The sequence below is a fragment of the Pan troglodytes genome, chromosome 2 (assembly GCF_028858775.2).
Source record: "Pan troglodytes isolate AG18354 chromosome 2, NHGRI_mPanTro3-v2.0_pri, whole genome shotgun sequence".
In the NCBI taxonomy this organism is placed as follows: Eukaryota; Metazoa; Chordata; class Mammalia; order Primates; family Hominidae; genus Pan; species Pan troglodytes.
Window position 1 is genome coordinate 37,843,331 of NC_086015.1, and position 24,849 is coordinate 37,868,179.

The 24,849-nt window shown below is 40.6% G+C and overlaps 1 protein-coding gene across 2 annotated transcripts in view; it reads left to right on the plus strand.

Annotated features, from left to right (window-relative positions):
• Positions 1-24,849, plus strand: part of PDCD6IP (programmed cell death 6 interacting protein) — a 72,121-nt gene that overhangs the window by 31,865 nt on the left and 15,407 nt on the right. For both annotated transcript variants that reach the window (XM_009445119.5, XM_001169561.8), the window contains exons 8-12: positions 9,610-9,832; positions 11,780-11,903; positions 15,145-15,322; positions 17,358-17,469; positions 18,665-18,834. In XM_009445119.5, the coding sequence (XP_009443394.1) occupies positions 9,610-9,832; positions 11,780-11,903; positions 15,145-15,322; positions 17,358-17,469; positions 18,665-18,834 (807 nt within the window). The remainder of the gene's footprint in view (positions 1-9,609; positions 9,833-11,779; positions 11,904-15,144; positions 15,323-17,357; positions 17,470-18,664; positions 18,835-24,849) is intronic.

The following is a 24,849-nucleotide window of genomic DNA, read 5'->3' on the forward strand; positions in this document are numbered from 1 at the left end:
GAGTTGTTTGTGTTTTGAGTATTGGTAGACAGAGGATAGAAAGATGACTTATGGCATTTGAGTTAGGGAAGTTTAAATATGTACTGATTTTTAGAAGATACTATGGATGTCTTGGTTCATTTTGTGCTGTTACAGCAGAATACCACAGACTGGGTAATTGATAAAGAACAGAAATTTGTCACAATTCTGAAGGCTGAGAAGTCGAATATCAAGGTGCTGGCACCTGGTGAGGGCCTTTGTGTTGTGTTACCTGTGGTGAAAGGTAGAAAGGCAAGAGAGTGCTAGTGAGTGAGAGAGAGCAAGAGGGAGCCGAACTGCTCAATGAAGCCCCTCTCTTGATAACTAACCCTCTCCCATGATAATGACATTAATCTATTCATGAGGGCAGAGCCCTCTTGACCTAATCACCTCTTATTATGCCCCCACGTCCCAACACTTTGGGATTGGGAACACATGAACTTTGGGGGACACATTCAGACCATAACAATGGAAATGTTGTTTAGGAGGTTCAGATTAATTAATTAGCCTTTTCATGGGAAAGCATCTCACAGTGACCAAATCAGAGAAAGTCTTTTTAAAAAAGTCAGACCCAGATGTGTCTGGGGCTTCACTTTGATTACAGTAACTTAGATTTATATATAAAAATGATTCTGAACAAGGAATTTGTGGGAAGGATTCTTTTTTTAAGGCTAGCATATTTAAATTGTAAGTTTAGTTTCTTTATTTTCTGGTTTCTGGGACTATTAGATTTAAGTAAGCCCATATTTAGTCTCTATAAATCAGTCATAGAAAGAACTCCTTTTGAAATTTAATCTCATTTTTAAGTACCCCTGAAAAAGGAAACTATTTCAGATTCACACAATGGGAGGGAGGTAAAGACTATTCCTCAGTTATAGACACATAGATTTTGCAGCTTTAGTTTTACAGCTTTAGTTATAGGTTAAAGTTAAGACAGAAGTTGGGTGTGATGGCACCTGCCTGTAGTCCAGCTACTTGGGAGGTTGAGGTGGGAGGATCGTTTGAAGCTAGTAGTTTGAGGCCAGCCTGGACAATATAGTGACACCCTTTCTCAAAAAAAAGTTAACACAGAACACACTCACTGATCCATATTTCAGAGGACAGTTATTCTTTCCAGTAGGCATGAAATATTTTTTAATTGATTTGCACTCCCAAGAAGACACACAGAACAGACAAGAAGTTGACCAATAAACCATATTCGCTATAGTTTCTCACTTAGTAGAGAATAATACCCCATGATTCTGACGGAGATCTTAGGAGGTCACACTATTAAACCAACTTTCTAGTTATGGCTACTAGCAAAGAGAAATAACTTATTGGTCCTGTGCAAACCAGAAATGAAAAATAAAATCACAATCAGGAAAATCAAAACAATAGATAAAATGGCAGCAAAGGTAAAATAACTGCTTGGAATCAATCACTTCTGGGGCCACGAAAAATTGTACCTGAGCTTAATACAGCTCATGAGTTGCACTTCTTGAACAGTGCAGTTTATGTGGCCCCAGAAGATGGATCTTCTTGGTCATCTTGGTGGATCTTCAAAGATGATGAAATACAGTTTTCAAAAAGATATAGAAACACACACACACACACACAGATATAAAAACATGACTCACATAGAATGACTACATGTCAAAGATTTATTTGACTCATTAATGAGGGACCTAGCAAGATTGTAAATCTGATTTTGTGCAAGTATTGTTTTCTTAGTTATGATACTAGGTTGTAGGTATTAAGGAGATTGTCCTTATAGAATACTTGCTGATGTGTTTAGGGATGAGGGCTTATAACATCTAACTTCAGTTTCATATAGTTCTGCAATAAAAGGAAAAAAGGTACTTGATTATGTGTTTGTATGGGAAAGGAATAGATAAAGCAAATGTGGCAAAATGGTAATTGTTGAACCTAGCTAATTATTTTGTGGGCTTGAAATTTTTCAAAATTGGGAAAATAGGTATATATAAGGTTATATAGTTCAATTCCTGTTCCTCTTTTTCCCTCTATCCTGTTCCCTCCATCCATTATTCCTACTGCCCCATAGTTAATTTCCATTAATTTCTTGTTTTTTTTCTTTCTTTGAAATAGAAGCAAATATATACATAGCACACACACACACACACACACACATTGCACATTCTCACTTCTCATTCTTACTGAAGTGGTAGTATGCTATTAATATATACAGTGTTGTGTACCTTCTTTTCTCATATAACAATGTATCCTGAAGATCTCTTCATCTTAATTCAGCAACAGGGAGACCATCCTTAGAGCTGCATTGTACTTCACTGTGTAAGCCACAGTTTATTGCTGTCTCCTGTTGCTGGATACTTGAATGTTTCCAAGATTTCACTGTTATAAACAATGCTACAGTAAAAAATCACGTACACAAGTTATCTTGTACTTCAGCAGGTGTCTTAGCTTAGGCTGCCATAAGAACACCATAAACTGGGTGGTTTAAACAACAAAAATTTATTTTCTGATAGTTCTGGAGCCTGGAAATCCAAGGTCAGGGTGCCAGTATGGTCATATTCTGGTGAGATTTACAGATGGCCTTCTCTCTGTGTTCTCATATGGTGAACAGCAGGAGGAAGCCCTCTGGTGTCTCTTCTTGTACAGGAACGAATCCCCTATGAGGCCCCACCTTCATGACCTCATCTAAACCCCATTATTTTCCAAAGGTCCCATGTTCAAATACCATCACATTAGGAGTTAGGGATTCAAAATACGAAATTTGGGGAGCACAGTCCCGTACATAGCAGCAGGTATATCTTAAATAAATTAATAGAAATGGGATTGCCAATAGCAAAATATAAATACGTCTGTAATTTGTTACATATTTGGATTGTTGATCCACTTGGAATTTATCCTGATGTGTGGTGCTAGATATGGATCCAGTTTTTTTTTTTTTTTTTTTTTTAAATTAATTTATTTATTTTTATTGATCATTCTTGGGTGTTTCTCACAGAGGGGGATTTGGCAGGGTCATAGGACAATAGTGGAGGGAGGGTCAGCAGATAAACAAGTGAACAAAGGTCTCTGGTTTTCCTATGCAGAGGACCCTGCGGCCTTCCGTAGTGTTTGTGTCCCTGGGTATTTGAGATTAGGGAGTGGTGATGACTCTTAACGAGCATGCTGCCTTCAAGCATCTGTATAACAAAGCACATCTTGCACCACCCTTAATCCATTTAACCCTGAGTGGACACAGCACATGTTTCAGAGAGCACAGAGTTGGGGGTAAGGTCACCGATCAACAGGATCACAAGGCAGAAGAATGTTTCCTAGTACAGAACAAAATGAAAAGTCTCCCGTGTCTACCTCCCTCTACACAGACATGGCAACCATCCGATCTCTCAATCCCTTCCCCGCCTTTCCCCCGCTTCTATTCCACAAAACCGCCATTGTCACCATGGCCCATTCCCAATGAGCTGCCGGGTACACCTCCCAGACGGGGCGGTGGCCGGGCAGAGGGGCTCCTCACTTCCCAGTAGGGGCGGCCGGGCAGAGGCGCCCCTCATCTCCCGGACCGGGCGGCTGGCCGGGCGGGGGGCTGACCCCCCACCTCCCTCCCAGACGGGGCGGCTGGCCAGGCAGAGGGGCTCCTCACTTCCCAGTAGGGGCGGCCGGGCAGAGGCGCCCCTCACCTCCCGGACGGGGCGGCTGGCCGGGCGGGGGGCTGACCCCCCCCACCTCCCTCCCGGATGGGGCGGCTGGCCTGGCGGGGGGCTGACCCCCCACCTCTTTCCCGGACCGGGTGGCTGGCCGGGCAGAGGGGCTCCTCACTTCCCAGTAGGGACGGCCGGGCAGAGGCGCCCCTCACCTCCCGGATGGGGTGGCTGGCCGGGCAGGGGGGCTGACCCCCCCACCTCCCTCCCGGACGGGGCGGCTGGCCGGGCAGAGGGGCTCCTCACTTCCCAGTAGGGGCGGCCAGGTAGAGGTGCCCCTCACCTCCCGGACGGGGCAGCTGGCCGGGCGGGGGGCTGACCCCCCCACCTCCCTCCCGGATGGGGCGGCTGGCCTGGCGGGGGGCTGACCCCCCCCACCTCCTTCCCGGACCGGGCGGCTGGCTGGGCAGAGGGGCTCCTCACTTCCCAGTAGGGACGGCCGGGCAGAGGCACCCCTCACCTCCCGGACGGGGCGGCTGGCCGGGCAGGGGGGCTGACCCCCCCACCTCCCTCCCGGACGGGGCGGCTGGCCGGGCAGAGGGGCTCCTCACTTCCCAGTAGGGGCGGCCAGGCAGAGGCGCCCCTCACCTCCCAGACGGGGCGGCTGGCCGGGCAGGGGGCTGACCCCCCCACCTCCCTCCCGGTCGGGGCGGTTGGCCTGGCGGGGGGCTGACGCCCCCACCTCCCTCCCAGACGGGGCGGCTGGCCGGGCAGAGGGGCTCCTCACTTCCCAGTAGGGGCGGCCGGGCAGAGGCGCCCCTCACCTCCCGGACGGGGCGGCCGGCCGGGCGGGGGGCTGACCCCCCCACCTCCCTCCCGGATGGGGCGGCTGGCCGGGCGGGGGGCTGACCCCCCCACCTCCTTCCCGGACGGGGCGGCTGGCCGGGCAGAGGGGCTCCTCACTTCCCAGTAGGGGCGGCCGGGCAGAGGCACCCCTCACCTCCCGGACGGGGCGGCTGGCCGGGCAGGGGGCTGACCCCCCCACCTCCCTCCCGGATGGGGCGGCTGGCCGGGCAGAGGGGCTCCTCACTTCCCAGTAGGGGCGGCCGGGCAGAGGCGCCCCTCACCTCCCGGACGGGGCGGCTGGCCGGGCGGGGGGCTGACCCCCCCACCTCCCTCCCGGTCGGGGCGGCTGGCCTGGCAGGGGGCTGACACTCCCACCTCCCTCCCGGACGGGGTGGCTGGCCGGGCGGGGGGCTGAACCCCCCCACCTCCTTCCCGGACGGGGTGGCTGGCTGGGCAGAGGGGCTCCTCACTTCCCAGTAGGGGCGGCCAGGCAGAGGCGCCCCTCACCTCCCAGACGGGGCGGCTGGCCAGGCAGGGGGCTGACCCCCCCCACCTCCCTCCCAGACGGGGTGGCTGGCCAGGTGGGGGGCTGACCCCCCCACCTCCCTCCCGGACAGGGTGGCTGGCCGGGTGGGGGGCTGACCCCCCCACCTCCCTCCCGGACGGGGCGGCTGGCCGGGCGGGGGGCTGACCCCCCACCTCCCTCCCGGACGGGGCAGCTGGCCTGGTGGGGGCTGACCCCCACCTCCCTCCTGGATGGGGTGGCTGCCGGGCAGAGACGCTCCTCACTTCCCAGACGGGGTGGCTGCCGGGCGGAGGGGCTCCTCACTTCTCATATGGGGTGGTTGTCAGGCGGAGGGTCTCCTCACTTCTCAGACGGGGCGGCTGGGCAGAGACGCTCCTCACCTCCCAGACGGGGTCGCGGCCGGGTAGAGGCGCTCCTCACTTCCCAGACGGGGCGGCGGGGCAGAGGCGCTCCCCACATCTCAGACGATGGGCAGCTGGGCAGAGACGCTCCTCACTTCCTACATGGGATGGTGGCCGGGAAGAGGCGCTCCTCACTTCCTAGATGGGATGGCGGCCGGGCAGAGACGCTCCTCACTTTCCAGACTGGGTAGGCAGGCAGAGGGGCTCCTCACGTCCCAGATGATGGGCGGCCAGGCAGAGACGCTCCTCACTTCCCAGACGGGGTGGCGGCCCGGCAGAGGCTGCAATCTCGGCACTTTGGGAGGCCAAGGCAGGCGGCATGCTTCGCCGGGTGGTCAGAGCTATTCGCCCATAGTCCGTAGCCCAGAGCCGGGGCTGCTCGGCTCTCCGTCCCGGGGGGCCGGGGCCGGGCTGGAGGCGTGCGAGCCTCTCATTGCCGCCTCCCAGCGCAGCCCCCTATCATTTTTTAAAGTACTTTACTTTCTGGTATTACAAGATGCTCAAGACTTATCTTTTATATTTCCTTCTCCAGACCTAGAATCAGTAATGTCTTCTTTTATTGGAGAATGGTAGTAGAAAAAAATGTCTGGACATCTGGATACTGGGTATTAAATAACTTTTTTGGAGTCAATTTGTTTAATCTATTCTCAGTATTTTCTAGCCTGCTGCTCAACTCTCATCTTGACTATCTTCCATTTTTCTTTTAACTTGGATCCCGGATCCAGTTTTTAAAGTCTTCTTCCAAATGGCTAGCCTGTTGTCCCCAAACCATTTATTTTATAATAGCCTTGTTTACCTCACTGATCTGACATTCTGACTTTATCACACATTAGATTCACGGTATATATTGGGATCTATTTCTGCTTTTATTGTTTCATTGACTTGTTTATCTGTTCATACTCCAGTTCCATATCATTTTAGTTATTTATACTTGAGACTGTTTTAATGTCTGATAGGTATTATCTCTCATTTTTTGAATTTTTCTGCCTGTCCTTGCTTGTTTCCTAAATTTTGTTATTTTCTGGATTTTCCTGACTATTCTTGCATATGTTTCTTCATATGAATTTTCTTTTGTTTAACTATGATGGAAAACATATATAAAAGTGTAGTTGTGTAACTATGATGGTCAAACATATATAAAAGTATGAATCATTGAATTTCTGTTACCCAACTTAAGTGATTATCAGTATTTCGCTATTTTGTGTTTTAGTTATTTCTCCTTTCCTCATTTTTTTGGAGTATTTTACAACTATCTCACGTATCATTTCATTCTTAAGTTTTTTAGCCTGTGTCTCTAAGAGATAAAGATTTAAAAAAATTAAAAAACAAAAATTTAAAAAATTAAGAAATTTTGCTAGATGGGTCATTATCCCAATCTATCAAAATTAATATTAATATTAATTAGTAGTTAATAGTCATAATCCAGTATTATCCACATCTAGTTTAGTTTTCCCTGATTTTTTTCTCAGGGGTCTTGGTTTGTTCAAATCAGGATCCACACAAAGTCCTCACTTTGCATTTGATTGATATGCCCTCTAAATCTTTAATTTGTAACAGCCTCCTCCTTCCCAACTTCTGTGTTGTTTTCTTCACTTTTTCTTGTTCTGTATGTTTTTTACTATGATTTCTGTGATGTCTGTTTTCCCTTTTGCTCCTTGTATAAATGTCTCAGTCTTGCTTTCTTAAATAAATTTGTATTTTTCTTTACTTTTGTGAGTTCTGTCACTTCCTGTTTCATATTCTTTTGCTATTTGGCTATCACTCACTCTGGTTTGGGCCATCCAATCCTCTGTTCTTTTGGTACTGTCATTGTGTTCTTAAGTGTTTTAGTTTAGTTTAGTGTTTAGCATGCTGTTTTCATCTGCTTTGCGGCAATATTTCTTTGGTGAGCTTTCATTATCTACTGGAAAGATATACTGCTTGTTTTCAGTTTTTTCCTTATGGTTTTTTTGTATTGAGAGATGAGTTGACTTTTCAGTTACTTAGGTTTGAATGAGATTGATTTTGCTGGGGGTTCCTGTGCAGGGAAATGGGCAGGGTTAGCTTTACAAGCATCGTTGTGTTAAGGGCTCCCTCCTAAGGTCCACTTCTCTGGCTCTTAAAGCCTACCCTGGATTAGGAAGAATCCCACTACCTCTGTACCTGTGCTTCCCTGAATTCCTCACAGCCTTTGCATTTCAAGTTGATGCATCTACTTTTAGGGTTTATATTTTGCTGGCATTTTCTGAGTGCTTATGCCCTTTCTTCTCCCTCCCTACTTTTCTGTTCTCTCTTTCTGCTCCCGCTAGCAACCCTGTCTTTTTAGTTAATCTGTCTACTTCTTTTTCTCACCAGCTCTCTTGGGATGAGGCCCCTCAGCGTCACATTTTTTTCTGTGGTCCCCTGGTGGCATGATAGGGGCCAGTTGGCTTTGCCTTTACCGTCACCTGGCAAGGTTTTCTCATCCTGTTTTGTTGTTTTCAGATTTGCTTAAAGTAGTTTTAACTTAGGGTGGCACCCTTAGCACTTCCCTTTCTTCCCCCTCTGTGTATAGCATACCTACGGTTCTGGTACTAGTGTTTGCTATTTGGGGGAGGGTTCAACCACATTTACAAATCAAATTTGATTTACAAATTTAAAAAGTGATTTAAATTTGTGCAATTTCCTGTTTCCTAGTTTACACTGAAGGGTAGCTTTTGTTTTGTTTTGGTTATCTTTCTCTAAGCATGATACCAGCTTTGGAGGTTAAGATTTTTATCATGTTAAGGAACTATAATTTCTATTTTACGAAGATTTTAAAAAATCAAGAATATTGAATTTTATCAAATACTTTTTCAACATCTATGGAGAAATTTGATTTTTTAACTTATTATTTTGGAGAATTATATAAGTAGATTTTCTAGTATTAAACCATTTTTGTATTCTTGTTATTTTGGTGTTTTAGACTTGCCTTATCTCTTCATCTGGTCATTTTATAGATGTAGATGCTTTCTATATGCCTGAGAATATAATATGTTCTCTATTTGTGGAGTCTAGTGTTCTCTATGTCTGGTAAACCAAACTCGTTAATTGTGTTGCTCAAATCTTCTATAATCTTACACTTTTTTAAAATCTGGTCCAGCCATTGCTGAGACAGATATGTTAAAATCTTCCACGTTGATTATGGGTAAATGTGTCAATTTCTCATTATAATTGTTTATATAGATACTATTACATGCAAAATATAAGAAATTTTACATCTTTCTGGCAAATTGGCAAATATTAAAAGATTATGTATTATATTTATCCCTAATAATGCTTTTTATTTTATATGGTGTCACTATATCTAATACCACCTAAATTTGTATGCGGCTTATGTTCATTTTTTTATAAGGCCAAACTTAAAAAAAAATTCTTATTGATGTTGACATGTTGTTCACTTCCTGTGTTGTTGGATAATTTTTTTCAGATCCACCCTTTCACTGAGAGTTAGGCCGTTTGAGGTTCCTGCCTTCATGTGAAGGAGTGAAAGAGGTGCATCTCAATTCTCTGTGTTGTGTGGTTTCCAGACCCTTGTTTCAGTTCTCCATGAGGGCCTTTAATAAGTTTTAATTGCTAATTCTTTGGATGTAGAAATAACCCAACAGCCAGACAGGGCACAGTGGCGCAAGCCTGTAATCCCAGCACTTTGGGAAGCTGAGTTGGGCAGATCACTTAAGATCAGGAGTTGGAGACTGGCCTGGCCAATATGATGAAACCCGATGTCTACCAAAACATACAAAAATTAGCTTGGTGTGGGGGTGCACACTTGTAATTCCAGCTTCTTGGAAGGCTGAAGTGGGAGAATTGCTTGAACCTGGGAGGTGGAGGTCACAGTGAGCCGAGATCGCACCACTGTGCTCCAGCCTGGGCGTCACAGAGTGAGACTCTGTCTAAAAAAAAGAAGGAAAAAAAGAAAGAACCCAACAGCCAGCTTTCTTCAATGTCAGTTTATACTGATGGGCTCATGGATTTCTTTTATTATCTTGATAATCTGCCTGTGTGTTTATAGGGATAGCTGTTATGTATTATCCTTCAGTTTTCGGGTATTTTGTGATCGGAGAATTTCCAGGTAATCCTGTCAGCCACATTGCTGGAAATGCAAGTCTTCAGATTAAAGATTTTTTTTTTGAAACCAATGCTTAAATACTTGGTGGGGAAAGAGAAATAAAATCACCTCCCTCTTTTTTTTTTTTTTTGTTGACGTTTTTCTTTTTAGCATGCAGCAGAACTGATTAAAACAGTGGCATCTCGCTATGATGAATATGTTAATGTGAAGGATTTTTCTGACAAAATCAATCGTGCCCTTACTGCAGCAAAGAAGGATAATGACTTCATTTATCATGATCGAGTTCCAGACCTTAAAGATCTAGATCCTATTGGCAAAGCCACACTTGTGAAATCTACCCCAGTCAATGTACCCATCAGTCAGAAATTTACTGGTATGTCAGTTATTCAGACACACTTTAATCTCATTTTTCTCTAGTTTACTCTGTTTTTCCTAGCTAAAAATCACATAATTGCTGTTGTATGCTTTGAATATAATTTGTATTCATGTTGTTTAAAATGAATATGAGAATAAATATTGTGCCAGTGCAATGTTAAGATGGAAAGTAAACAATAATAAAGCATATGTAAAGTATACAATAGTTAGAAGACTTGAAACTGTGTGTTTGATTAAGACTGTAGCACTTGTCATTTTGTTAACTTAACATTTGTTATTTAAGATGCTGCCATTAAAAATAAACAAATATGGCTGGATGTGGTGGCTCACACCTGTAATCCTAGCACTTTGGGAGGCTGAGATGGGTAGATTGCTTGAGCTCAGGAGTTAGAGACCACCTGCGCAAGTGGCGAAACCCTGTCTCTACCAAAAAAAAAAAAAAAAATTAACTGGGCATGGTGGTGCATGCCTGTGGCTTTAGCTACTCTGGAGGCTGAGGTGGGAGGCTCGCTTGAGCCCAGGAGGTGGAGGTTGCAGTGAGCTGAGACCGTGCCACCATACTCCAGCCTGGGTGACAGAGTGAGATCTTTTCTCAAAAATAAATAAATAAATAAATAAAATAAAATAAATATAAAAATAAACCACAAAAATATATATTTTTTTCTTTTCTTTTTTTTTTGAGACGGAGTATCGCTCTTGTTGCCCAGGCTGGAGTGCAATGGTGCTGTCTCCCTCACTGCAACCTCTGCCTCCCGGGTTCAAGTGATTCTCCTGCCTCAGCCTCCCGAGTAGCTGGGACTACAGGCGCCTGCCACCTCGCCCAGCTAGTTTTGTATTTTTAGTAGAGACGGGGTTTCTCCGTGTTGGTCAGGCTGGCCTGGAACTCCCAACCTCAGGTGATCCACCTGCCTCAGCCTCCCAAAGTGCTTGGATTACAGGCATGAGCCACCATGCCCGGCCTATTTCTTTAAACATGTAAACTTCTGGAGTGGTATTTGTATGAGATAAATACATGTTATTATATTGTAGAAGTATACAACAGATGGTAGCCTCTAGCTGAGATTCCAAGGAGAATATTCTGTTACTGGGAAAGGGTGATTATATGTTTATTTAGCAAACACAAAGTGTTTACCATGTGCCAGGCACTCTTTAAGCACTTTACAAATATTAGCTCATTTGTTTTCAGAAGTGCCCTGAGATGGGTACTGTTATTATCCCTATTTGATGAGGATACTGATGCACAGAGTGGTTAAGTAATTTCCTCAAGGTCACATAGCTAGGAAGTGTTGGAGCCAGAAATGGAATCCTGCTGCCGTGACCCACTCAGTCAATTTTTTTTTTTTTTTGAGACCGAGTCTTGCTCTGTTGCCCAGGCTGTGGTGCAGTGGCGCAATCTCGGCTCACTGCAACCTCCGCCTCCTGGGTTCAGACGATTCTCCTGCCTCAGCCTCCCCAGTAGCTGGGACTACAGGCTCCTAGCATTACACTGGCTAATTTTTGTATTTTTAGTAGAGATGGGGTTTTGCCAAGTTGGCCAGACTGGTCTTGAACTCCTGACCTCAGGTGAGCCAACTGCCTCGGCCTCCCAAAGTGCTGGGATTACAGGCCTTAGCCACTGCTCCCGGCCCCTCATTCAGTTTAATCAACAGATGAACAGTGTCACTGAAGATCCCTCAAACTCAGTGATGAACACATCTGGAAAAGTTAAAGAAAATTAAATTCAAAGAAGAAACTTTTCATTGTCGCCATTGTCCATGAATGTAGTGATCTAAAAATTCTCTTTATCATTGTGCTTTAAATAGTGATTTAGTTTTGATCTTTAAATGTCAATAGACAATAAATATTTATAGACTATGTGAATATTGGAAAGAAAATATAAACAGTCACTTTTACAGTTCGGGTTTTTGTCTTAAAATTTTGTTGTAATTTCTCTTCCTAATTTTAGATCTGTTTGAGAAGATGGTTCCTGTGTCAGTACAGCAGTCTTTGGCTGCCTATAATCAGAGGAAAGCCGATTTGGTTAACAGATCAATTGCTCAGATGAGAGAAGCCACCACTTTGGCAAATGGGTAGGTAGAGCTTAATTTTAGAGCCTAAAGTTTTCCGTTTGGTTGTTCTTTAGTTTATGAACATTTTAGTTTCTGAGCTTAGAGCCAAATGTCAAGAGTATATAAAATAGAAAATGTAGACACACACTTAACAACTATTTTTGTTGGACACTGTATTTATGAAGCTCTAGCAAATATAGTTGGAAGAAATTACAGAAACAAGGTGAGGATATGAGGACTAAAAATTTGTATTTTAAGAGGTATTTATTTGGGAGAAATGAGAAGTAGAAATGAACTCAGATACATGGTACATTTAGTGTTCTGAACCAATTTTTGTTTCTGATGGACTGAATACTAAGAAAATAATTCATTGGTTTAAAGAATTTTTAGGTATATTTTACACACACAAAATACACCTATTCTAAGTGCACAGTTCAATTATTGTTATATGTATATGTGTGTGTGTGTGTGTGTATGTGTGTATATATATATTTATGTATATATATATATTTTTTGTTTTTTGGGACAGGGTCTTATTGTCACCAGGCTGGAGTGCAGTGGTGTAAACACTAAACATGGCTCACTGCAGTCTCAACCTTCTGGGCTCAGGTGATCCTCCTGCCTCAGCCTCCTGTGTAGCTGAGGCCACAGGTGCAAGCCACCACACCTGGCTAATTTTTTGATTTTTTTATAGAGACAAGATCTCACTTTGTTGCCCAGGCTGGTCTTGAACTCCTGGGCTCAAGCGATCCTCCTGCCTTGACCTCCCAAAGTGCTGGGATTACGGGCATGAGCCACCATGCTTGGTCATTTAGTTTTGATAAATGTATGTACCCATGTAACCGGCACTATGATTAAGTTAGAGAACATTACTGTTACCCTGAAAAAATTCTCTCATGCCCCTTTCCCAGTCCTTCTTCTTTTAGCCCCTGGCCGCTATTGATCTGCTCCCTGTCTTAAGTTTAGTTTTACTTTTTATACAATTTAAAATACGTGTAATCATTCTAGCATATGCATATACAGTACTTACAGTATGTACAGTATATACTTAGAATGTGTTTTGCTTTTTCACTTAGCTACTGTTTTTGAGATTCATCTATATTATGTGTATCAGTTTCAGTCTTTTCTATGGCTGAGGAGTATTCCATTTTATGGTTATAGGGCAGTATTCCATTTTATGGTTATAGAGCAGTTTGTTAACTCTTTTACCTGTTAATGGGCATTTCAGTTTCTGTGAACATTCATGTATAAATCTTTGTGTGGACATATTTTAATTCTCTTGGGTAAATACTTAGGAGACGAATTGTTAGGTTGTGTGGTTAGCATATTTAATTTTATACAAAATTGCCAGGTTGTTTTCCAAAGTGGTTGTTCCATTTTATATCCTATCTGCACTGTTTGAAAATACAATTGTTCTGCATCCTCACCAATACTTGGTATGTCAGTCTTTTTAGTTTTAGCTACTTTAGTGTGTGTGTAGCAGAATCTCACTGTGATTTAGTTTGCATTCTCCTAATTGCTAATGATACTGAGCAGCTTTTCATGTGCTTACTAGCCATTCATATATTTTCTGTAAAGTATCTATTGAAATCTTTTTCTCAGTTTTTAAAACTGAGTTTTTCTTAATAGTTAAAGAGTTCTTTACATATTTTGGAGGCAAGTCCTTTGTCAGATACATATAATTGAGAATATAGTTGACCCTGAACAACATGGGGTTATGGATGCTGACCCCCCTGCACAGTCAAATCTGCATATAACTTCTGAGTCCCCAAAACTTAACTACTAATAGCCTGCTGTTGACCAGAAGCCTTACCGATAACATAAACAGTCAATTAACACATACTTTGTATATGTATTATATAATATATTCTTATAATAAATAAGCTAGAGAAAAAATGCTATTAAGAAAATCATAAGGAAGAGAAAATATATTTACTATGATTAAATGGAAATGGATCATCATAAAGGTCTTCATCCTTGTCTATTTCAAGTTTGAGTAGGCTGAGGAAGAGGCGGAAGGAGGGTTGGTCTTGCTGTCTTACAGGTGGCAGAGGTGAAAGAGGTGAAAGTCCACAGGTACACGGACTCATGTAGTTCAAATCTGTGTTGTTCAAGGGCCAAACTGTATTTCTCTTGTAGTTGGCTTGCCTTTTCATGTTTTTAGTTTTGATTAATGCATGGATTTTACCATCATTTTTCTCTAACAAGAAAGGAATGTAAGTTTACTCTAGCATATGATAAACAGGCAGTCTGAGATTTTACAGAGCTTATTTTCTGAGGAGTTCATTGTATTACATCATTTCATTTGCCTTTTTGTCTTTACATAGTAGGTAGGGATATGTACCTCCCTTCGCCATCATGTAACTGAAATAACTGAGGAATTGTTACTGTGCTACAAAACTGAGAACAGATGAAGATTCTGTAATGAATACTTAGATCATCTATTTTCTGTTGACATTTTGCCTAGATGATGTGAAATTATAACTATTGATTCTGTTGAAAGAGAGCATAAAAGAAAAAAATAACTATTTTGTGTATTGTTTCTGACTTGTTAGAGATGCTGTAACAATCAAAAGTATAAAAGACTGCTTTTTTAGGATAGAATTTTTGACTTTTAATTACTTAGACTGAAAGAAGTTTGAACTGTAAGCCAACGATACCTAATATATTTTAATGCGGTCATAGTTTTTCTTATTTTTTGACTTTTTTTTTTTTTTTTTTTCCCGAGACAGAGTCTCACTCTGTCGCCCAGGCTGGAATGCAGTGGTGAGATCTTGGCTCACTGCAACCTTCGCCTCCCGGCTTCAGGTGATTCTTGTGCCTCAGCCTCCCAAGTAGCTGGGATTATAGGTGCTCACCACTACGCCTGACTAATTTTTGTACTTTTAGTAGAGATGGGGTTTCACCATGTTGGCCAGGCTGGTCTCGAATTCCTGACCTCAGGTGATCCACCCGTCTGGGCCTCCCAAAGTGCTGGGATTACAGGTGTGAGCCACTGCACCAGCCTATTTTTTGGCTTTTAATTCTGAATTGTGGGCTTCATTTTTTAATGATTTTGGCTTAATTTTATCAATCACTGATTTTTTTTGTTTTTCTGTTAATCTTTGCTTTGCTTTTAATTGATAGGGCTTATCCAGTTTTTCTGGGTGCTAACTCCATTGCTGTTGATTTGGTTATAGAATACTAAATTAAATAAAGTAAGTATTGATGAGGAGTTAAATTGTTTTAGACTTCAATATAACATAGTATCTCATTTTTTCAGGGTGCTAGCTTCCCTTAATCTTCCAGCAGCAATTGAAGATGTGTCTGGAGACACTGTACCTCAGTCTATATTGACTAAATCCAGATCTGTGATTGAACAGGGAGGCATCCAGACTGTTGATCAGTTGATTAAAGAACTGCCTGAATTACTGCAACGAAATAGAGAAATCCTAGATGAGGTATGTTTTATAAGATTTGCTTTTCAAGTATAAACACTGTGATCCCTTGATGTCCAGCAGGGATTGGGACTGGAGACTTCCTCATGCTAGTACAGTGTAGTTAGTATTCATCACTTTGGTGAATTTACTGTGGCCCAGAGCCTTCTCTAGCATAAGAGAAATTCTGGTTGAGTGAGAATGGGTTTCATTCTTATCTTAAGGGTAAGTAAGTACACACTAATGAAACTCAAATGACCACTGTGTAAAACTAGTATACTGTGAGAAATCAACTGTCATACAAACTGTTCAGTCTTTGTAATTATTGATTTATTTTATACATAGCATGTAGCAAGATTTTTCTTTTTAATTTAATTTGTCTTAACCTGGAAGGTTAAACCCTTTAATTTATCCCTAATTTCTTAAAATATATTAAATATATTTGTTTTATATTATTTATCTTATAATTCCAATATCTGTAGTTTTTGTGGGTTTGAGTCTATGATTTGTAATTTTTGCTGATTCTTGCTTATGGTGGCTTGTTTTCTCTTGTGTTCAGTTTTTTTGTTACTGTTTTTTAAAACTTTAAAAAATAGTTTCAGATTTACAGAGACTTTGCAAATTTAGTGTAGAAAGTTCCTGTATTTTTTTCACCTAGGTTCCCTGAAAGTTAAAATCTTATGCGGTCATGGCACATTTGTTAAAACTAGGAAATTGACATTGGTACAGTATTATTACTCAGATTTTACCAGTTATTCCACCAGTGTTCCTCATTCTGTTCCAAGATCCAGTACAGAATACTGAATTGCATTTAGTGTTCAGTGAGTTTTGATTGTGCATTCATATTTCCTGTGCTTATTTGTGGGAATTCATTGAGATCTGGGTTTAAGGTGAATTCTAGAAAGAATTTGTGTTTGCTTCTGCCATAAAAAGGCATTATATACCTGGCACCTCCTCAAACTTAAGAGGTTTTTTCCTTTCTTTTATAATCTTTTAATTATAGTAGTAATTTATCTTAAGACTTTGTGTCACACAGATAGTGCGGTTTCTAGTCCCAAGTTCAGGCTTTTGATCGGGAATCTCAGATAATACTTCTTGTTTTTTCTTTTTTCTTTAGAGCCAAGGTCCAGACAGGCATGTTTTCTTCTGTAGGGCAGTTTTCTGTTTTAAAAATTCATCCACTGAGAATCACCTGTTTGGAAGTATACCAGTTTGAGGGTGGAGAGTGCTTTTGATCTGACCTCTCACCTTTTATTGTCCCTACCTATGTTTCTTGTTGACTTTTCATGTTCTAAATTCACAATCCAAGTCAATGGTGAACTACACAGCTGGTGAACTATGGATGGTGGGCCAGTGCTAGCTTGTGGCCTACTTTTGTGTGGTTCACTAGTTAAGGATAATTTTTATCTTTTTTAGAGCATTGTCAAAAAAGAAGAATTCTGTGTACCATATACTGTGGCCCACAAAACCTAAAATGTTTACTCTGTGGTGTTTGACACAAGTTTGCTATTCTTTGTCCTAAGCTATCAGGGATTGTCATACATTGTTGGTGCTAGCACTGTGTCTACTGGTAGATTAGTATTTCCTTGTGTTTCTGGCCCCCTACTATCCTGTCATCTTATCTGTGCATTAAAAAGGCATTTAAAAATATATTAAACATAATTTTCTGTTTGTTGTATTGGAATGAAAGTCTAAATTTTATATTTTTTAATGTAATTGATCAGTTTTCCCCTTTCTTTTGTTTATGGCTTCTATTTATTTATTTTAATCTTAAAACTTTCTTTAAATTGATATATGGATGTAGATAGTCTCTTATTTATTCCTCCTTTTTTTTTTTTAACTGAGAAAGGTGATAGCTAATTCACCCTTAAATTTATAAGACTTTTTGTTAAATGCATTATAACTTAGATGTCTGCAAGAAAAAAGTCGATTTATATTCTAACCTAGTATTCCTATCTCACCAAATTCTCACTTATATTGTGTATGAACATTTATTAAATGTATTAAAGTTTTTATACCAGAAATGACATTTCAGGGTTCTTTTTGCTTCCTTTTAAAGTCATTAAGGTTGTTGGATGAAGAAGAAGCAACCGATAATGATTTAAGAGCAAAATTTAAGGAACGTTGGCAAAGGACACCATCCAATGAACTGTATAAGCCTTTAAGAGCAGGTAAAAATGTGTATAAATGACCTTCATTTGAATAAATTCCCAATTTCGACCCACATTTTTGCTTGATTAAATTAGGCTCAGTTGTAAATTCATTTTTACCGAAACTGTTTTTCCCCAGTTTTAGTATAAAGATTTAAAAAGTTCACAAAAGTAATCTGCCAATTGTCAGAAGTACAGATTTTTAAGAAGGGTATAAAGTGAAAAGTTAAAATGATCCTCCAACTTTCATTTTCTATTCCAAACTCTGTGCATATTTTATTTTATTTATTTTTTTTGAGACAAGGTCTCGCTGTGTCACTCAGGCTGGAGTGCAGTGGCAGGATCACAGCTCGCTGCAGCCCCAACCTCCAGGGCTCAGGCAATCCTTCTACCTCAACCTCCTGAGTAGCTGACACTGTAGACATGTGCTACCATGCCTGGCTAATTTTTGTATTTTTTGCAGAGACGAGGTTTTACCATGTTGCCCTGGCTTGTCTTGAACTCCTGGGCTCAAGTGATCCACCTGCCTCCACTTCCCAAAGTGATGAGATTACAGGCTTGAATCACCATGCCTGGCCCCTGCGCATATTTTAAAAACATAAATGAGAGCATATTACATTTATGGCTTTGTAATTTTTTTCATTTAGTAGTGAATCCTGGGTGGTAAAAAAAAAAAAATGAGCTTTAAGTTATTTTGAGGCCAAATTTATGCTTCTTAAGACTTTGATTATTAAGATTTTGTGCTTGCTGAGATAAATGCTATCTTCATGGTGGCTGGAGATTAGTTTTATTTATCTTTGTAAAAAGTTCGTATATTATTGAGATTTTTCTAAAAATCTTTTTTTTTTAAGTCACATTGCTCTTTTGACAGAGGAATACTTTTAAAATAAATGGACCAATTTTTGGAGAGAATGATTTCTTCTTCATTCATGAGTTATAGGAAAAGATTAATATTAATTAACTTTTATTTGGCAGATAGTAACCACCAAATGTATTTTAAGGTATAGCTGTGCTTTTGATTTTATAAGTGATTTTGTCATCTTTCTAAAAATGAGAACGCAAAGACTGTCAGGAGCTGTTTTTATTATTAAGTGAATTGGGGTCTATAGAAGGGGAGGATAAGTAAAGTTGGAGACTAGAACTCAACATATAACCAGCCGATAAACGTTGCTGTTAGAATCACTTCTGTGCTCTGCAAACTTTTATTTTCTCCCAGAGGGAACCAACTTCAGAACAGTTTTAGATAAAGCTGTGCAGGCAGATGGACAAGTGAAAGAATGTTACCAGTCTCATCGTGACACCATCGTGCTTTTGTGTAAGCCAGAGCCTGAGCTGAATGCTGCCATCCCTTCTGCTAATCCAGCAAAGACCATGCAGGGCAGTGAGGTAAGAAGGACACTTTGATGTGGGTTGTCATCTGCTTAAGAAAACCACATTCAAACCATTTTATATAATGAACTGCCAATTTCTTATTGTCAACTTTAAAAAAATGCAGAAATAAATTGGGGTTGTTATATTTAAAGTAGTATATAGACTGTGTAATAGATAATTATACTAATATTAACTGTCCTGTAATAGTAACTTCCATTTATTGAATGCCCTTTTTTGAACTAAATTTTAGATACTTCATAGGTCAACAGTATTTAATTTGGGTTTTATAAAAGAGAGAAGCTTGGAAGTATAGAAATTTCCTGAAATGAAAGGACTGGGTATAGCCAGATACACAAATTCTTTATTTCTTACATTATTCTATACTCCTTTCCACCTTGTTTCACCGGAACTACCTTTGAAAGGAAGATTGACAAGGTGTGCATGTTAATAAATGGATAGCACCATCATGGTATTTCTACTGATGACGGGAAAGAGAAAATTGAATAGTAGGGCATCTGATTTGGAAAGTCCTAAAAGAAGAGAAAGTGCAAGTATAATTTAATGACCTATCACAGGGAGATAGGGTAATTAGTAGGAAAAGATAGAGGTCTCAAATCTCTGCACAGGAAAACAAGCGAAAGGGCAAGAAATACTGCTGAAAACTTCTTGAAAAAAGTGAATTTCCTGGGATAGTAAGTTCTGAAAAGTTTGAGTTTTGTTCCTTATTTGTCTTTCCATAGAAGCATTTTATATATTTCATATATTTATTCCAAGACCTACTGGATATCTGCTCTGTGTAAGGCACTATGGTAGGTACATTGGAAAATTAACATACAAATTGTACACAGACTTTACCCTCAATTTATGATCCATTGTGGAATATTAGTCATGTACAAGGATGACTGTAATATAGGGAAGAAGTTTAAAAATGTCACAGGGAAAGTATAGGAAGTATGTTATGAGGATTTAGATGAAGTACTTAAATTTCAGTAATTTTGGAGTAGTTCTCTTCAGAGGCTTCTTAAGAGATTGGCACATTATGAGAACAGAGTGGATAGGCAGAAAAAGTAAACGTGTAGGATCGGAGAAGGGCTGAGTAGTGGCTGTGTCTAGAGAGTTATCCGAGGTACAGAGGATCTGCAAAGACAGCTTTTACTCCTGATTTCTTGTGACAGAAGGTTTATAGACATGTTGAGAATGGCTGGAATCTGTTTGTTTATTTATTTATTCACTAAGTGTTTGAAGGCCTACTATTCCAGAACAGTGCTGAGCACCTTGGTCCCTAATATAAAGAGACAAAAAACTGCTCTGGGTTACCTTTAGTGTAGAGTAAATGCACAGGTACTGGGCACCTCTCAAAGGGAAGAGAAGGCTACGTAGTTGAATGTGCATTGAACCTGGATCTAACGGGGGAACCCAATGGAACAAGGAATGTGAGTTATTGTTTTGAGGACATAGGGGAGAAAAGGAGGTGGTCAGAAGATTAACTTGTGAAGAACAACGAACCTGAAGAAGAAACTGCAGACCCTTCGAACAGCAATAAATTTTGGTACCTTTTTTATTTTAGAAAAAGATTTCTGGTTAGTACTTTCTTTGTATTCTTTTTGGTGTCTTGTACATGACTCAGAATTACGTGGCTTTTGTCCTTTGATTCTTCTGCTTTCAGTAGAAAAGCAAAAATGGTTTGTGCTAAGCAAAATCTGCGTTAGTATGCACTGATATATTGGTATTTTATTCAGTTATATCAGTTTTATTAATCCTTACTTGTGTTACACAGGAGAAAGGAACTTTTATAGTCAATACGAAATAATTTTATGGAAGCTAGATTTTCTTGACAGGGTAACCACAAAAATTTCAGTACTCTCTGTATATTCGTTTGTCATGTGCCTTAATCAAATAAGGCAAGCATCAGGTTTATCAAAGCTATTTCAGATGGTTGTTATAATAGTTGATGGCGGATTTTAGCCAGAATTTTTATGATAAAAACTCAGTTTTTTGATTGCTGATTAGAGTGATGCAAATGTACATGTTTTATTAAAAAGTCCAAGTTTGATGGTAGGGCTGTTTTTTCTTTTATTGTGAAGAAGCCTACTGTCTGGTTACTTATTTTCAGTCTCTTTGGACATCTGGTTTTAGATATTGAGATACTCTGACAAATTTTGCAGACTAGTGGTAATTTGTATTTAAAGATTTTTGTATTAAATACCTAGAATCACTGCTTGTGATTGGTTGCCTATGATCTACTGTGGCCTGAAGTCCAGTCTATGGTTGGCTGGCCAAGCCTTGGCCCTAATGTATATGGGGCTGAGTCTAGCAGAGGAAGGAACATGTATTTTTTTGCACAAGGATGGTGTTCAGTTATACTCAAAGTGTTACATCTGCTGGGAGTAATGGAGGGGGTACCTTTAAAAAAAAAAAACCCTTTACCTCCTTAGAGGTAGAGCATAAAGAGAATTGTTTAAAACTGTGTGCCCTCCCAGAGGAGTGCCTTTTTTGGATTCACAGACTAGTGGAGGATCTGCAAACACAGCTTTTACTCCTGATTTCTCATGACAGAAAGTTTATAGACATATTGACAATGACTGGAATCTGTTTGTTTATTTATTTACTCACCAAGTGTTTTTTGAAGGCCTACTATTCCAGAACTGTGCTGAGTACCTTGGTCCCTAACATAAAGAGACAAAAAACTCCTCTAGGTTACCTTTAGTGTAGGGTAAATGTATCAAGTTTCTGCGTTCCTTGCTGTAGACATAGTTGCTTATTTGCCTTTTCTGAAAATAAAATGACAAGGTTATAAAAGTAAAATAGAAGATTTCATTGAGGGCATTTCTTTCTTTCTTTTTTTTTTTTTTTTGAGACGGAGTCTTGCTCTGTCACCCAGGCTGGAGAGCAGTGGCGCAATCTTGGCTCACTGCAACCTCTGCCTCCTGGGTTCAAGCAATTCTCCTGTCTCAGCCTCCCGAGTAGCTGGGACTACAGGCATGTGCTACTGTGCCCAGCTAATTTTTGTATTTTTAGTAGAGACGGGTTTTCACCATGTTGGCCTGGATGGTCTCGATCTCTTGACCTTGTGATCCACCCGCCTTGGCCTCCCAAAGTGCTGGGATTACAGACGTGAGCTACCGCGCCCGGCCCATTGAGGGCATTTCTTGTCTCATATTGTACTTGGTGCTGTTAAATGCCACAGAGGATTTTAAATCTAAAACTGGGGTCAGGAAGCTGTGGCTTGTGGGCCAAATCCAGCCTGCCTCTTCTCTTCTCTTTGTATGTTCTGTGAGCTAAGAATGAGTTTTACATTTTTAAAATGTAAAACTCTACTTTCTACTTCATTTTTTAAATGGCTGAAAAAAAGTCAAAAGAATGTTTTAATATGTGGGCATTATATAAAATTCAGATTTCAGTGTTAATACATTTTTGTTGAAACATAGCTGCGCTCATTCATTTACACATTGTCTTTCACACTACAAAGCAGAGTTAAGAGTTGCAACAGAGACTGTGGCCTACTGAGGCAAAAATATTTCCTGTTTGGTCCTTTACCAAAAAAGTTTTTAAGTTCCTGATCTGAAAGACAAAGTGTTGACAACCTAGGTGATGCCATTCCTGCCATTCTGTTTGACCTCATCTCCTGTTCTGCCTTTTGTTTACTATGCTTCAGCCAGAGTGGCGTTTTTTTCTTTCCTTTGATCCTGCCAAGCTTGTGCCTGCCACAGGACTTTTACATTTGCGTTTCCTTCTGTGCAGGGCTTTCTTCCCATTTCCGTGGCTGTTACCTCTTTTTCATTAGTCTCAGATGTCACCTCTTCTCCATCTTTGTCATTGTCTACCCACATTATTCTATTTTTGTGTATTTGTTTAATCCTCCCCTTTGCATATTTATTTAATCCTCTCTGGTCCCCAAATGAAGGAAAAGACTGTTTTTGTTAGTAGTTGTGTCCATAGCATCTAGAATGGACCCAAAACAAAAAGTATTTGTTTGAATGATCATCACTGGCAGCCTAACTTAATAAAGGGATACATTTAATTGCAGTTGAAAGGTAGCTGGAGCTGTGTATAAGAAATAAACATGCTAGGATTCTAATTATTTATATACTTTGATAACATGTTAAACCTCAAATTTGAATTTATAAGAAAATTTAGGCAGTGGTTTTCTTATTATCTTGGTCATTCATTTGTGGAAGCAGTTTAATTCATTTTCTACTTCATTTACTCTGTTAAAATGAGGCCAGTGCCTTATAATCTGAAATATGTTAAACTAGTGTACTGCATATGAATTTTTTTAAAAACATGTTCATAATATAAGGGATCTCTATCTTTGTGTGGTAGTCCACAAGTTCGTTCATAAATTCGTTGTTTGAAATGGCATTTTTTCCCCCAGAAAGTTAGAATTATTGCATTTTTGAATATCACAGAATTTGTTAACTATTTGACCCTCTCTGTATCAGTCTGGTTGGATACCATGGAAGTTGTGGTTAGCTTTTCTTCCTAATCTAAGTAATATGATTGAATACTTACCCTTTGTTAGAAGTTATGTTGAGCACTTTATATAGATTATCTCAGTCTTCACAACAGTCCTGAAATAGGTACTATTATGCCCATTTTGCAGTTGTGAAAATTGAATTTTCTTAGTAGTAACCTGTCCTTGATTGCACAGTAACTAAGTCCATTATGGTCTCTAAGGGAGTATAGTCAGAGTTGAAGTGTTTTTTATTTTCTATGTAATTACATTTTTTTATGTAATTACGTTTCACTTTGATAGACCCATTTGTTTCCATATTCAGGTTTTGACTTAATCTCGTTTTTTGAGTGTGTGAAAAATGTTCATGATTCAAAAGGTACATGCAGAGAAGCCTCATTCCTTTTCCCTCTACTTCTTTCCTGTATACTTGCTGTAAGTAACCATATTCGTTAGTTTCTGGTTTGTCCTTACTGATTTTCTTTTTGCAAGAACAACAACAAACAACCCCCACCCCAAATTATGCATACATATGTATACATATATACATATTATGTATGTGTATATTTATTTTCTGATTTTCCTTCTGTCTTACTCAAATTGCAGCATACTGTATATGCTTTTGTATCCTTTTTTTCTCATTTAATAATATGTCCTGGAAGTCACTTGGAAGGAAACTTTTGTTCACATCGTCTGATATCAAGTTCTGCTAGGTCTTTAAACAGACTTTGTCATATCCACCCACGTATGATTCTTTCTCCTCCTCCTTCCTTTTAGAGTTTCTGTGGTTTGATGCTTTCTAGACTCTAGGAATCATATTTCTTTCTCTTTCCACAGCCTTCTCCCCTGTATCCTCTTCTTTCTCTCCCTCCGTTTCTCCTTCCCTTCCCCCTTCCTTCCTCTCTTCCCCCCCTCCCTCTTCTGTTCCTTTCCTTTCCTTCCATTTTAAAATTAGGATGTTTAGGAGATATGGATGTAAACACGGCCAAAAAGGAAATTCACCTACATTTAGCAGAAACCTCGAGTCTCTGGTCTTCACAAAGGGATGTTACTTTGGACATTCCTATCAAGGAGCTAACTAAGACTGTGGAAGAAAGAGTAGAATAGGAATTTTTAGAAACAGGCAGTTGGTAGGGGAATCCATGGGAATTGGAATTGCTGCTGGTAATGAGAAAGACAGGGGTGGAGACAGGGCTCGTGATGTCCTCTTCTTCCTTTGTCTTTCCCCCAGTTTTCTTTCTATGAGCATCATTGGGGCAAGCAGAATAGAGACATTGGGTTGATGTTCTTGGTGGTCTTAGCAAAGTATGAAGAGATGAGTGAAAGGGGCAGCTTGAAAGTGCTCATTAGAAGGCACTTGAACACTATGAATATGAAGAGGTATTTATGAATCAGGTGGGTATAGGTCAGAGAGTGTCTTGACTGAATACAAGAGATAAATCTCTGTTTTGTTTTTGTATTTTGTTTTGAGACAGGGTTTCTCTCTGTCACCCAGGCTGGAGTGCAGTGGCATGATCATGGCTCACTGCAGCCTTGACCCCCTGGGCTGAAGCAATTCTCCTGCCTCAGCCTCTGGA